Source organism: Bufo bufo, chromosome 6 (genome assembly GCF_905171765.1).
Source record: "Bufo bufo chromosome 6, aBufBuf1.1, whole genome shotgun sequence".
In the NCBI taxonomy this organism is placed as follows: domain Eukaryota; kingdom Metazoa; phylum Chordata; class Amphibia; order Anura; family Bufonidae; genus Bufo; species Bufo bufo.
In genome coordinates, this window is record NC_053394.1 from 368,616,015 (window position 1) to 368,629,432 (window position 13,418).

The 13,418-nt window shown below is 42.7% G+C and overlaps 1 protein-coding gene across 1 annotated transcript in view; it reads left to right on the top strand.

Annotated features, from left to right (window-relative positions):
* Positions 1-657: 657 nt before the first annotated feature.
* The window catches only part of LOC121003692 (L-xylulose reductase-like), a 92,333-nt gene continuing 79,572 nt past the window's right edge, over positions 658-13,418 (top strand). The window contains exons 1-2 of the mRNA XM_040435561.1: positions 658-774; positions 998-1,095. Coding sequence (XP_040291495.1) covers positions 723-774; positions 998-1,095 — 150 coding nt within the window. The 5' untranslated portion in view covers positions 658-722. The remainder of the gene's footprint in view (positions 775-997; positions 1,096-13,418) is intronic.

Consider the following 13,418-nt stretch of genomic DNA (forward strand, 5'->3'; position numbering starts at 1 on the left):
TTCCGTTTCCCCCTTCCCTCTTATGCTCGGTGTGGTAAATCCCTCCCACACCGAAGCATGACACCTAGTTGTGGACCAAGAATTGGAGCAGGAGAAAGGGCTGGAGCCTGAAGAAGTGAGTAAACACCAGTCACCAGGTACTTTACTCATAAGGGCTCATGCACACAAGCATAATGGCTCACTGACCGTGTGCCCTCAGTTTATGGATGTGGACTCATTGACTTGAATAGTTCCACAATCCGCAACATACAGCCAAGGATAGAAAATGTTCTATCTTTTTGCATTGCGGAGCCACGGACCCGAAAGCCCATGGAAGCTCTTCATAGTGCTTCCATGGGCTTCCGATCTGTACCTCTGGTCCGCAAAAGATAGGTAAAATCTTATCTTTGGTTGTAGCTTGCGGACCCATTCAATTCAATGGGTCTGCATTCGCACCATGGAGTGCACATGGTCAGTGCCTGTATACTGCATACCGGCCGTTTACTGAGCCAGTACTATCATGTGCATGAATCCTAAGAGTAAGGTAAGAGTTAAGTAATGGTGTCTGGTATTTATTGTAAATATGTGAAACAATGTGATGTGGTGATTCCTGCACTAGCTTGTTGTTTACCCCTGAGGGAAGGTAAGCACCTGATGACTTGAAGTATATATATAACCCTTTTGCCAGCCAAACTATATAGAAGATACTGCATCCTCTTGATGCTCTTGTGATTGCAGGCGCAATGGAGATGAGCTTTAAAGGACATCGAGCTGTAGTGACTGGCGCTGGGAAGGGTACGTAAGCCAGCTGAACACATTGACATAATTAGCACCAAGTAACCTTCAGTTCAGTTTTGCTCACTATTTAACCATAAGGACCAAAGATCATCCCTAAACCAAGTTTTACCAACAAATATTATAGAAGAATAGTTGGGAAACTCTGACTAGTCATTAAACTTTTAGCTAAAACTGTATCATGTCCGGACAGTTTGTATAGCTGCAGCTTTTTTTCTTGCAGGGATAGGCCGTGAAACGGTGAAGGCTCTGTGGGCATTAGGAGCTGAAGTGGTCGCGCTGAGCCGTACAGCAGAGGACCTGGACAGCCTGGCACAAGAGGTAATCTTACCCATAGCATGACATTTAGACAATGAGGAGCCTTTTTATATAGAAGAATGTGTAATACTCCGCAGGTATTATATGATTGTTATAAGGTGTATCTCAAAAATTATCTTAGCAATAATTTATGCAGTAAATAAGTGTAGAAATATAAATAGATTCATCCGATTGCCCTCCTTCCTCTCCCCCTTCTAATACAGTTTATGCATATTATTGGTTTGCTCCAAATCCTCCAAAAGCACAAGAATTAGTAGAGAAGGTTCATACCTTAGTGCAACTAGAGAGATTTGTATATCAGAAAAGAGGCAATATTAAGAAGTTTGAGAAGATATGGACCACATAGTTGCAACATTACAATGTCACATTATAGTCTTTTCTCTGTACAATAGACTAGGTGGAAACAGGGAATAGATTATGTATATGATATAGTAGATTGAAGACAAGTACTGTGATAGGTACGTGTAATAGTAAGGATGAAGCTGTAAAGGGAAAGATGTAAGCTAGATATTATCTGATAAGGAATAATGATGATTGGGGACTGACATTTCAGCTTGGGCATTGCTATAGTAGTGTGCATGGGAATGTGTGATGGGTATGAATGTCTGAGATACAGCAGACCTACGAAAGAATTAGAAGATTAATCGCACAGAGTCATGTGACAAGTTACAACATCAAACTTTATTTGGACAATAACAACAGTGATTCCAATAGTGCCCATTATGCCCTCTTCACATTAGCAATGCCCATTGTAACCCCTCCAGAGTAGAAATGCCCATTGTGCCCCTTCCAGAGTAGAAATGCCCATTGTGCCCCCTCCAGGGTAGAAATGTCCACTGTGCCTCCTCCACATTTGCAATGCCCATTGTGCCCCCTCCATAGTAGAAATGCCCATTGTGCCCCCTCTGTTAAAAAAACAAACCAAAAAAAATAAAAAAAAACAGTAACTACTCACCTTGTCCCGTTCCTGAAGCTCATAATCTTCTCTCCCCTGCAGACACAGAGGGCATTGCTAATGTGAAGGGGGCACAATAGGCATTTCTACTATGGGCAGGGCACAATGGGAATTTCTACTATGGAGGGGGCACAGTGCAGAGAGGGCATTACTACTCTGAAGAGGGCACAGTGCACAGAGGGCATTACTACTATGAAGGCGGCACAGAGGGCATTATTACTGTGAAGGGGGCACAATGGAGATTTCTGCTATGGAGGGGGCACTATTACTGTGAAGGGGGCACAATGGGCACTATTACTGTGAAGGGGGCACAATGGGCACTATTACTGTGAAGGGGGCACAATGGGAATTACTACTATTAAGGGGGCACAATGGGCATTACTACTATTAAGAGGACACAATGGGCATTATTACTGTTAAGGGGGTACAATGGTCTTTACTACTATTAAGGGGCATTATTAATGTGAAGGAGGCACAATGGGGATTATTACTATGAATGGGGCACAAAAAGGGCATTACAACTGTGAAGGGGCACAGATAGGGCATAACTACTGTGAAGGGGCACAGATAGGGCATAACTACTGTGAAGGGGCACAATGAGGGCATAACTACTGTGAAGGGATCACAATGAAGGGATAAGTATTTTAAGGGGACACAATGTGGGCATAACTACTGTTAGGCGGCACACATCTGTACAAAACTACTGTGAAGGTTGTACAATGAGGACAATACTACCGTGAGGGGGTACGATGGTGGTACGATGATGCCAAACAACCTAGGCACGCCACTGCTCCACCCTTCCCCTGCCACGCAAAACAACCTCATAGCAAGGAACAAGACCAAAAACCTAAATTTAAAACACCCTCCAAAACCTAAAGGGATGCTAACTTGTAGCAATAGACTGCAGAGAACAAACAGCCCAACCACCCAACTATATGTCTTCCCCGCTTACCAAATAAAGACAGAGTCAACTGGTTGTCAATATATTGTGATAGATTAGCTGTTTAGTTTAAGAACCTAATCCCCGATATAATGGGGCATCCTGGAGGGTTTACTATATCCTTATGTATCTTCGGCAGGCAATAAAAGATCGTCAGTCTGCCCGGTGTTCCCATAATATATTTATGTTCTTGTTCAGTCAAAATACTCTGCTGGAGGCCTTTATCACAATATTTTGCTAAGACCAACTTAACCACTTACCGTCACGCTAACGCCGAAAGGCGTCATTTCTGCGGCGCTCCCAGGTCACACTAACGCCAATAGGCGTCATCTCGCGTGATCCGAGATTTCCTGTGAACGCGCGCACACAGGCGCGCGCGCTCACAGGAACGGAAGGTAAGAGAGTTGATCTCCAGCCTGCCAGCGGCGATCGTTCGCTGGCCTGCTGGAGATGTGTTTTTTTTAACCCCTAACAGGTATATTAGACGCTGTTTTGATAACAGCGTCTAATATACCTGCTACCTGGTCCTCTGGTGGTCCCCTTTGTTTGGATCGACCACCAGAGGACACAGGTAGCTCAGTAAAGTAGCACCAAGCACCACTACACTACACTACACCCCCCCCCCCGTCACTTATTAACCCCTTATTAGCCCCTGATCACCCCATATAGACTCCCTGATCACCCCCCTGTCATTGATTACCCCCCTGTCATTGATTACCCCCCTGTAAAGCTCCATTCAGACGTCCGCATGATTTTTACGGATCCACTGATAGATGGATCGGATCCGCAAAACGCATCCGGACGTCTGAATGAAGCCTTACAGGGGCGTGATCAATGACTGTGGTGATCACCCCATATAGACTCCCTGATCACCCCCCTGTCATTGATTACCCCCCTGTAAAGCTCCATTCAGATGTCCGCATGATTTTTACGGATCCACTGATAGATGGATCGGATCCGCAAAACGCATCCGGACGTCTGAATGAAGCCTTACAGGGGCGTGATCAATGACTGTGGTGATCACCCCATATAGACTCCCTGATCACCCCCCTGTCATTGATTACCCCCCTGTCATTGATCAACCCCCTGTAAAGCTCCATTCAGATGTCCGCATGATTTTTACGGATCCACTGATAGATGGATCGGATCCGCAAAACGCATCCGGACGTCTGAATGAAGCCTTACAGGGGCATGATCAATGACTGTGGTGATCACCCCATATAGACTCCCTGATCACCCCCCTGTAAAGCTCCATTCAGATGTCCGCATGATTTTTACGGATGCACTGATAGATGGATCGGATCCGCAAAACGCATCCGGACGTCTGAATGAAGCCTTACAGGGGCGTGATCAATGACTGTGGTGATCACCCCATATAGACTCCCTGATCACCCCCCTGTCATTGATCACCCCCCTGTAAGGCTGCATTCAGATGTCCATATGATTTTTACGGATGCACTGATAGATGGATCGGATCCGCAAAACGCATCCGGACGTCTGAATGAAGCCTTACAGGGGCGTGATCAATGACTGTGGTGATCACCCCATATAGACTCCCTGATCACCCCCCTGTCATTGATTACCCCCCTGTAAAGCTCCATTCAGACGTCCGCATGATTTTTACGGATCCACTGATAGATGGATCGGATCCGCAAAACGCATCCGGACGTCTGAATGAAGCCTTACAGGGGCGTGATCAATGACTGTGGTGATCACCCCATATAGACTCCCTGATCACCCCCCTGTCATTGATTACCCCCCTGTAAAGCTCCATTCAGACGTCCGCATGATTTTTACGGATCCACTGATAGATGGATCGGATCCGCAAAACGCATCCGGACGTCTGAATGAAGCCTTACAGGGGCATGATCAATGACTGTGGTGATCACCCCATATAGACTCCCTGATCACCCCCCTGTCATTGATTACCCCCCTGTAAAGCTCCATTCAGATGTCCGCATGATTTTTACGGATGCACTGATAGATGGATCGGATCCGCAAAACGCATCCGGACGTCTGAATGAAGCCTTACAGGGGCATGATCAATGACTGTGGTGATCACCCCATATAGACTCCCTGATCACCCCCCTGTCATTGATCACCCCCCCTGTCATTGATCACCCCCCTGTCATTGATCACCCCCCTGTAAGGCTCCATTCAGACATTTTTTTGGCCCAAGTTAGCGGAATTATTATTTTTTTTTTCTTACAAAGTCTCATATTCCACTAACTTGTGTCAAAAAATAAAATCTCACATGAACTCACCATACCCCTCACGGAAACCAAAGGCGTAAAAATTTTTAGACATTTATATTCCAGACTTCTTCTCACGCTTTAGGGCCCCTAGAATGCCAGGGCAGTATAAATACCCCACATGTGACCCCATTTCGGAAAGAAGACACCCCCAGGTATTCCGTGAGGGGCATATTGAGTCCATGAAAGATTGAAATTTTTGTCCCAAGTTAGCGGAACGGGAGACTTTGTGAGAAAAAAAATAAAAATATCAATTTCCGCTAACTTGTGCCAAAAAAAAATCATTTCTATGAACTCGCCATGCCCCTCATTGAATACCTTGGGGTGTCTTCTTTCCAAAATGGGGTCACATGTCGGGTATTTATACTGCCCTGGCATTCTAGGGGCCCCAAAGCGTGAGAAGAAGTCTGGTATCCATATGTCTAAAAATGCCCTCCTAAAAGGAATTTGGGCACCTTTGCGCATCTAGGCTTCAAAAAAGTGTCACACATCTGGTATCGCCGTACTCAGGAGAAGTTGGGGAATGTGTTTTGGGGTGTCATTTTACATATACCCATGCTGGGTGAGAGAAATATCTTGGTCAAATGCCAACTTTGTATAAAAAAATGGGAAAAGTTGTCTTTTGCCAAGATATTTCTCTCACCCAGCAAGGGTATATGTAAAATGACACCCCAAAACACATTCCCCAACTTCTCCTGAATACGGCGATACCACATGTGTGACACTTTTTTGCAGCCTAGGTGGGCAAAGGGGCCCATATTCCAAAGAGCACCTTTAGGATTTCACAGGTCATTTACCTACTTACCACACATTAGGGCCCCTGGAAAATGCCAGGGCAGTATAACTACCCCACAAGTGACCCCATTTTGGAAAGAAGACACCCTAAGGTATTCCGTGAGGGGCATGGCGAGTTCCTAGAATTTTTTATTTTTTGTCCCAAGTTAGTGGAAAATGCTGATTTTTTTTTTTTCATACAAAGTCTCATATTCCACTAACTTGTGACAAAAAATAAAACCTTCCATGAACTCACTATGCCCATCAACGAATACCTTGGGGTCTCTTCTTTCCAAAATGGGGTCACTTGTGGGGTAGTTATACTGCCCTGGCATTCTAGGGGCCCAAATGTGTGGTAAGGAGTTTGAAATCAAATTCTGTAAAAAATGACCTGTGAAATCCGAAAGGTGCTCTTTGGAATATGGGCCCCTTTGCCCACCTAGGCTGCAAAAAAGTGTCACACATCTGGTATCCCCGTACTCAGGAGAAGGTGGGGAATGTGTTTTGGGGTGTCATTTTACATATACCCCTGCTGGGTGAGAGAAATATCTTGGCAAAAGACAACTTTTCCCATTTTTTTATACAAAGTTGGCATTTGACCAAGATATTTATCTCACCCAGCATGGGTATATGTAAAAAGACACCCCAAAACACATTCCTCAACTTCTCCTGAGTACGGCGATACCAGATGTGTGACACTTTTTTGCAGCCTAGGTGGGCAAAGAGGCCCATATTCCAAAGAGCACCTTTCGGATTTCACAGGTCATTTTTTACAGAATTTGATTTCAAACTCCTTACCACACATTCGGGCCCCTAGAATGCCAGGGCAGTATAACTACCCCACAAGTGACCCCATTTTGGAAAGAAGAGACCCCAAGGTATTCGCTGATGGGCATAGTGAGTTCATGGAAGTTTTTATTTTTTGTCACAAGTTAGTGGAATATGAGACTTTGTATGAAAAAAATAAAAAATAAAATAATCATTATTTTCCACTAACTTGTGACAAAAAATAAAAAATTCTAGGAACTTGCCATGCCCCTCACGAAATACCTTGGGGTCTCTTCTTTCCAAAATGGGGTCACTTGTGGGGTAGTTATACTGCCCTGGCATTCTAGGGGCCCGAATGTGTGGTAAGGAGTTTGAAATCAAATTCTGTAAAAAATGACCTGTGAAATCCGAAAGGTGCTCTTTGGAATATGGGCCCCTTTGCCCACCTAGGCTGCAAAAAAGTGTCACACATCTGGTATCGCCGTACTCAGGAGAAGTTGGGGAATGTGTTTTGGGGTGTCATTTTACATATACCCATGCTGGGTGAGAGAAATATCTTGGCAAAAGACAACTTTTCCCATTTTTTTTATACAAAGTTGGCATTTGACCAAGATATTTATCTCATCCAGCATGGGTATATGTAAAAAGACACCCCAAAACACATTCCCCAACTTCTCCTGAATACAGAGATACCAGATGTGTGACACTTTTTGCAGGCTAGGTGGGCAAAGGGGCCCATATTCCAAAGAGCACCTTTCGGATTTCACAGTTCATTTTTTACAGAATTTGATTTCAAACTCCTTACCACACATTTGGGCCCCTAGAATGCCAGGGCAGTATAACTACCCCACAAGTGACCCTATTTTGGAAAGAAGAGACCCCAAGGTATTTCGTGATGGGCATAGTGAGTTCATAGAAGTTTTTATTTTTTGTCACAAGTTAGTGGAATATGAGACTTTGTAAGAAAAAAAAAAAAAATCATCATTTTCCGCTAACTTGTGACAAAAAATAAAAAGTTCTATGAACTCACTATGCCCATCAGCGAATACCTTAGGGTGTGTACTTTCCGAAATGGGGTCATTTGTGGGGTGTTTGTACTGTCTGGGCATTGTAGAACCTCAGGAAACATGACAGGTGCTCAGAAAGTCAGAGCTGCTTCAAAAAGCGGAAATTCACATTTTTGTACCATAGTTTGTAAACGCTATAACTTTTACCCAAACCATTTTTTTTTTACCCAAACATTTTTTTTTTATCAAAGACATGTAGAACTATAAATTTAGAACAAAATTTCTATATGGATCTCGTTTTTTTTGCAAAATTTTACAACTGAAAGTGAAAAATGTCATTTTTTTGCAAAAAAATCGTTAAATTTCGATTAATAACAAAAAAAGTAAAAATGTCAGCAGCAATGAAATACCACCAAATGAAAGCTCTATTAGTGAGAAGAAAAGGAGGTAAAATTCATTTGGGTGGTAAGTTGCATGACCGAGCAATAAACGGTGAAAGTAGTGTAGTGCAGAATTGTAAAAAAGGGCCTGGTCTTTAGGGGGGTATAAACCTGTGGTCCTTAAGTGGTTAAACTCGATTGTAGGGTCTTTTTTTAATTAATTTATATGTAGATTGGTCAGACAGCTGTGTTTTCCCCAAATGACAATGGCGCCCCCCTTATCGGCTGGACGAATCACAATATTCTGTTCTTCCTGTAATTCTCTTATGGCCTTGATCTCAGCGCTAGTTAGATTGTTTCTATTAAATCTTTTTGGCTTGATCTTATTCAGACCTATTTCAATGTTTTTTTGAAAGGCAGAAATTTCTGGACTAATTTCAGCCCTCGGAAATTTTTTAGATTTGTTCCTCAAGTGAGTGTGTATAAAGAAAGGAATCTTCTTTCTCCGTGTTTATACTGACCGGATTTTTCAAAAAATATTTTTTTAAACACAACTTTCGAATACATTTTTGAAAAACCAGCCGAGCATAAGGGAAGATAAGCCCACGAGTGAGGGTTATTGGTTTTGACTTTGACTTACACCCTGTGAAATAATACCAGCACTGATCTTGCCAATGCGATTGTTTCGACTTTTTTATGTGGATTTTTTCCAACGAAAACCTACACGAAAGTTTATGCGAAATTTTGTGAATATTCTTATGAGAACCAATTATAGAGCATTTGGGAAGCACATGGACTGCATTGATAAGTAGTGGTATCTACCTGTGTGCCGTCGGTTCGCTGCTGAGACATAATAGATATCTGCAATTGGGTGTATTTCTATTTCAACCATTGTGATATGCATCAACCAGACACAGAAATAACACGTCTGTTAAGATAGTAGCCATAATGTATGTGCAATAATAGCCGCCTGCATACCAGCAGAGTAGGCTATATTAAAGAAACACCCAGGGCATTTGCAATCTTTTGTGGACACCTGTTTACGTCAGTATCCACAATAAGAAAACCCGAGTAACATTGGGAGCAACTGAATCTATTGTTTAATCCATTTTTTATGTTTATATTTTATCATATGTGCATTTTTATTGTATTTTAACTATACACAGTTATAATAAATTGTTTAGATTCCGTGTGGCTCCGTATGTATGAGTGTGCCAATTTTCTATTGACAGTTACTTAATTTGAAGGGTGAATTGTCACGACTATGGTCATGGTCGTGACTCTTAGAGCCGCATGCAGTTGCCAGCGGCCAGGTTTGGTTGTTTACCGCAGGTGAGGGCTGTTAGTTTGTAGCCTCACGTGTGCTTGCCGCTGGCAACATGATGTTGTTGGCAGTGTAGCAGCCTGAGCTTGTTGCTAGGCGGCTCGCTGTCAATGCATGAGGTTGCCTCTGGCAACGTGTGCTTGTATGTGTGCACTTTCTCCGTTTGGTGTGCACGGGGTTAAGTTGTGTGTGTTAGGAGTGGTGGGTGTGACCTCAGGCCTTCTTATATGTTGGTGTGGTGTCTGTTTCCTGTACCCTTCCTCTTTGGTTTTGTTGTACGTCTAGTGTGGTGTGCCATGTCTGGTATTTGTGGTGTTGTTACCAGCATGGCTGCTTGACGTGTCACTTTTGGTGTGTGTATGTTGCACTGGAAGGGTTTCAGCAATATGCAAGACTGTGTGCTTCCCAGCCTGGAACCTCCATGCTTCTTGTAGTCGCAGGGAGGTCCGGGTTGTCGTTGGTGCCGTCCTTCCATCTCGGCTGCGGCAGGTAAGAGTTTATAGCATTTGTGGTGTTGCTGTGCTATTTACCTGCCGTACTGTTTATAGTCTTGCACCCTGCCAGCTACTGGGCCTCTGGAGACGCCTGTCATCCGTGTCCTGGATGAACAGGTGTTCACTGCCCTGTCACCAGCTGTAGGGCAATGCAGGGATACTTAGACTTCTAGGCACGTGGGTATGAGTCCCCTTACCTTTGAAGGGCGCTCATACAGCTAGGAGACTAGGGCCTGTTGAGGGAAGTTTAGGAGGTGACCAGCTCCCTTTTCCCTGCATTGCAGCCCGGTAGCAAAGGACATTGCGCGATGGGGGGGATTCCCCCACTCCTTGTCGTGACATGAATTCATCAGATTGTGCACCTTCCGTGAGTGTGTGGCCAGTGAGCTATTTCCCAAAAAAATTTCTAAGTCTGTACTCCTTTTTCACCAAAGTGGAAATTTAGCTCCTTCCCCCACAACCATGGACATATGGAATCACATGGAAAACAAGAGACAAAAAGCTGAATCTTTTATATTTGATGTTATTGATGATGACACTATGAAACCAGATGGTGAGATATCTGTCTCCGACACATTCAGGGAACTAGAAAATTTAATGCAGAAACAGCTGAGACAGTTCTGGGAGATATGCTCCTTGAAACAGTATCTAGCATTTAATAAGATCCCAAAAGGCCTTCAGCTAACCAAACTACCAGCTCAGGATTTAATGGGAGAAGCATTCAATAAAGAGTGGGAGGAATTTTTGCTCACGCAATCACATGTATTAGTTGAATTAATTATTAAACGTAGATCGGAGATCTTGGGTAACTTGTCTGAACAGATTACAAAACTGAAAAGTAAAGTAGACCAGTTTCCAAGAGATCAGATCTATGAAATTTGGCAGGAAAGACTCTGCAAAAGTTTAGACAAAACTGAACAGGAATTAATTACAAAAAAATGAAAACCATAGTAGATATGGCATACCAACACAAAACAGACTTGAGACTTTAGAGCAGCATTCTTTTTTAGACCAAACCCATCACCCTCATCACCCACCAAGAATTCGACACAGACAATCACAATCACCAATCCCTTACAGACCACCATACAATCTGAGGCACAGAACTCCGCCACAAGAACAGAGGAAATCAATATATCAGAGGACATACTCTGAGAAACACGACTCACGTTCATACAATGCACAGGACAACCATGGACAAATGGACAACTAGAGACACTATCACACTATCCCCTAAAATTAGGAAAACACGAAGAGGGAAAAAGAAAATTAGAACACAAGAGACACTATTAGACATAGACCAAAGCATTATAGTAAACCTTAGTCAAGTAAATCTCACACCTGCACAGATCACCTTATTAAACAAGGGATTAAAATTTGCCCCAACAAAGAAGTTAAACAAATTTGATACCTATATAGGTATTCAAAAATGTATTCGAAAGTTGTGTTTAAAAAAATATTTTTTGAAAAATCCGGTCACTATAAACACGGAGAAAGAAGATTCCTTTATACACACTCACTTGAGCAACAAATCTAAAAAATTTCCGAGGGCTGAAAGTGGTCCAGAATTTTCTGCCTTTCAAAAAAACATTGAAATAGGTCTAAATAAGATCAAGCCAAAAAGATTTAATAGAAACAATCTAACTAGCACTGAGATCAAGGCCATAAGAGAATTACAGGAAGAACAGAATATTGTGATTCGTCCGGCCGATAAGGGGGGCGCCATTGTCATTTGGGGAAAAGATCAGTACAATGGGGAGTGTCTGTCACAGCTGTCTGACCAATCTACATATAAATTAATAAAAAAAGACCCTACAAACGAGTTTAAGTTGGTCTTAGCAAAATATTGTGATAAAGGCCTCCAGCAAAGTATTTTGACTGAACAAGAACATAAATATATTATGGGAACACCGGGCAGACTTTTTATTGCCTTCCAAAGATACATAAGGATATAGTAAACCCTCCAGGACGCCCCATTATATCGGGGATAGGTTCTTTAACAGCTAACCTATCACAATATATTGACATCCTGCTGCGGCCATTGGTAAAAACTACCCAGTCCTATATAAAGGACACAACCCAAATTATTGGGGTGTTGGAGGGACTGGACGTCCGACCAGAGTGGATCATTAACACACTGGATGTGCAGTCCCTCTACACTGTAATAGATCACATACAGGGAATCTCAGCCTTGAGAAAACAACTTAATGCCAGTGGTACTCTGCAGCAGGAACAAATAGAATTCATAGTGGAGGGTGTAGATCACATTCTTCACCATAATTATTTTTTCTTCAATGAGGAATATTATTTACAGTTGAGGGGCACCGCCATGGGTACCAGGTTCGCCCCCAGCTATGCCAACTTATTTTTGGCCCAGTGGGAACACAAACACATAGATCCCAAGCTTGGGGGCGACCTGGTCCTATGGCGGCGCTACATCAACGATGTTATTTTCATTTGGAGAAATGGTGAAGATGGACTACAACAATTTATGGATGAACCTAATAAGAACCTATATAACTTACATTTCACGGCAGGCACAAATAGAGAGAAGGTAGACTTCCTGGATATACAAATAACAAAAAATGAAAATAAATACTTGTGCAATACCTATCACAAACCAACATCCAAAAACGGGTTTATCCACTTCTCTAGCTGTCATCTGCCAAAATGGCTCATAAATGTCCCCTTCGGACAGTTCCGCCGTATTAGGCGAAACTGCACCGAAAATATAAATTTTGAGGAGGAGGCCACAAAAATGAGTTTACAGTTTAGAGAAAAACATTACCCAGTGAAAATACTCGAAGAAGCGTTGGGAAAGGTGAGACAGCTGGACAGAAAATCCTTTTTTGAAACTAAACCCCCACAGGACTCTGGTAAGAATTCTGAGTTCAGACTAATTTTGCCTTATAATGCCCAATCGAGACAAATATCGCAGTTGATCAAACGGCATTGGCATCATGTTCTACATGATAAAACCATTGGTCCGATACTACCGGCCCAACCACTCATCACATACAATAAGACCCCAAATCTGGGTATACAGATAGCCCCCTCAATAAAAGACAAAGGGAAAAAAACAAATGCACAAAGCTGGCTGAACCCCCATGGTTTCTTTAGATGCGGAATATGTATAGGATGCAGAAAAACTAAATTTCCTAAAAAGACAACAGAGATTTCCTCAACTCAGAACGCCTTCTCGATGACTGTAAAACAATCTCTCACATGTAACTCCTCCAGCATGGTCTATCTAATCCAGTGCCCTTGTTCCAAGCAGTATATTGGTCGAACTAAAAGACAGTTAAAAATTTGAATATCAGAACATCTCAATAACATCACAAAAGGATGTGAAAACAACCCACTATCCAAACATTTTAAAGAGATGCATAATAAAAGCTGTGCAGGCCTATCATTTATGGCGCTGGAGAAGAT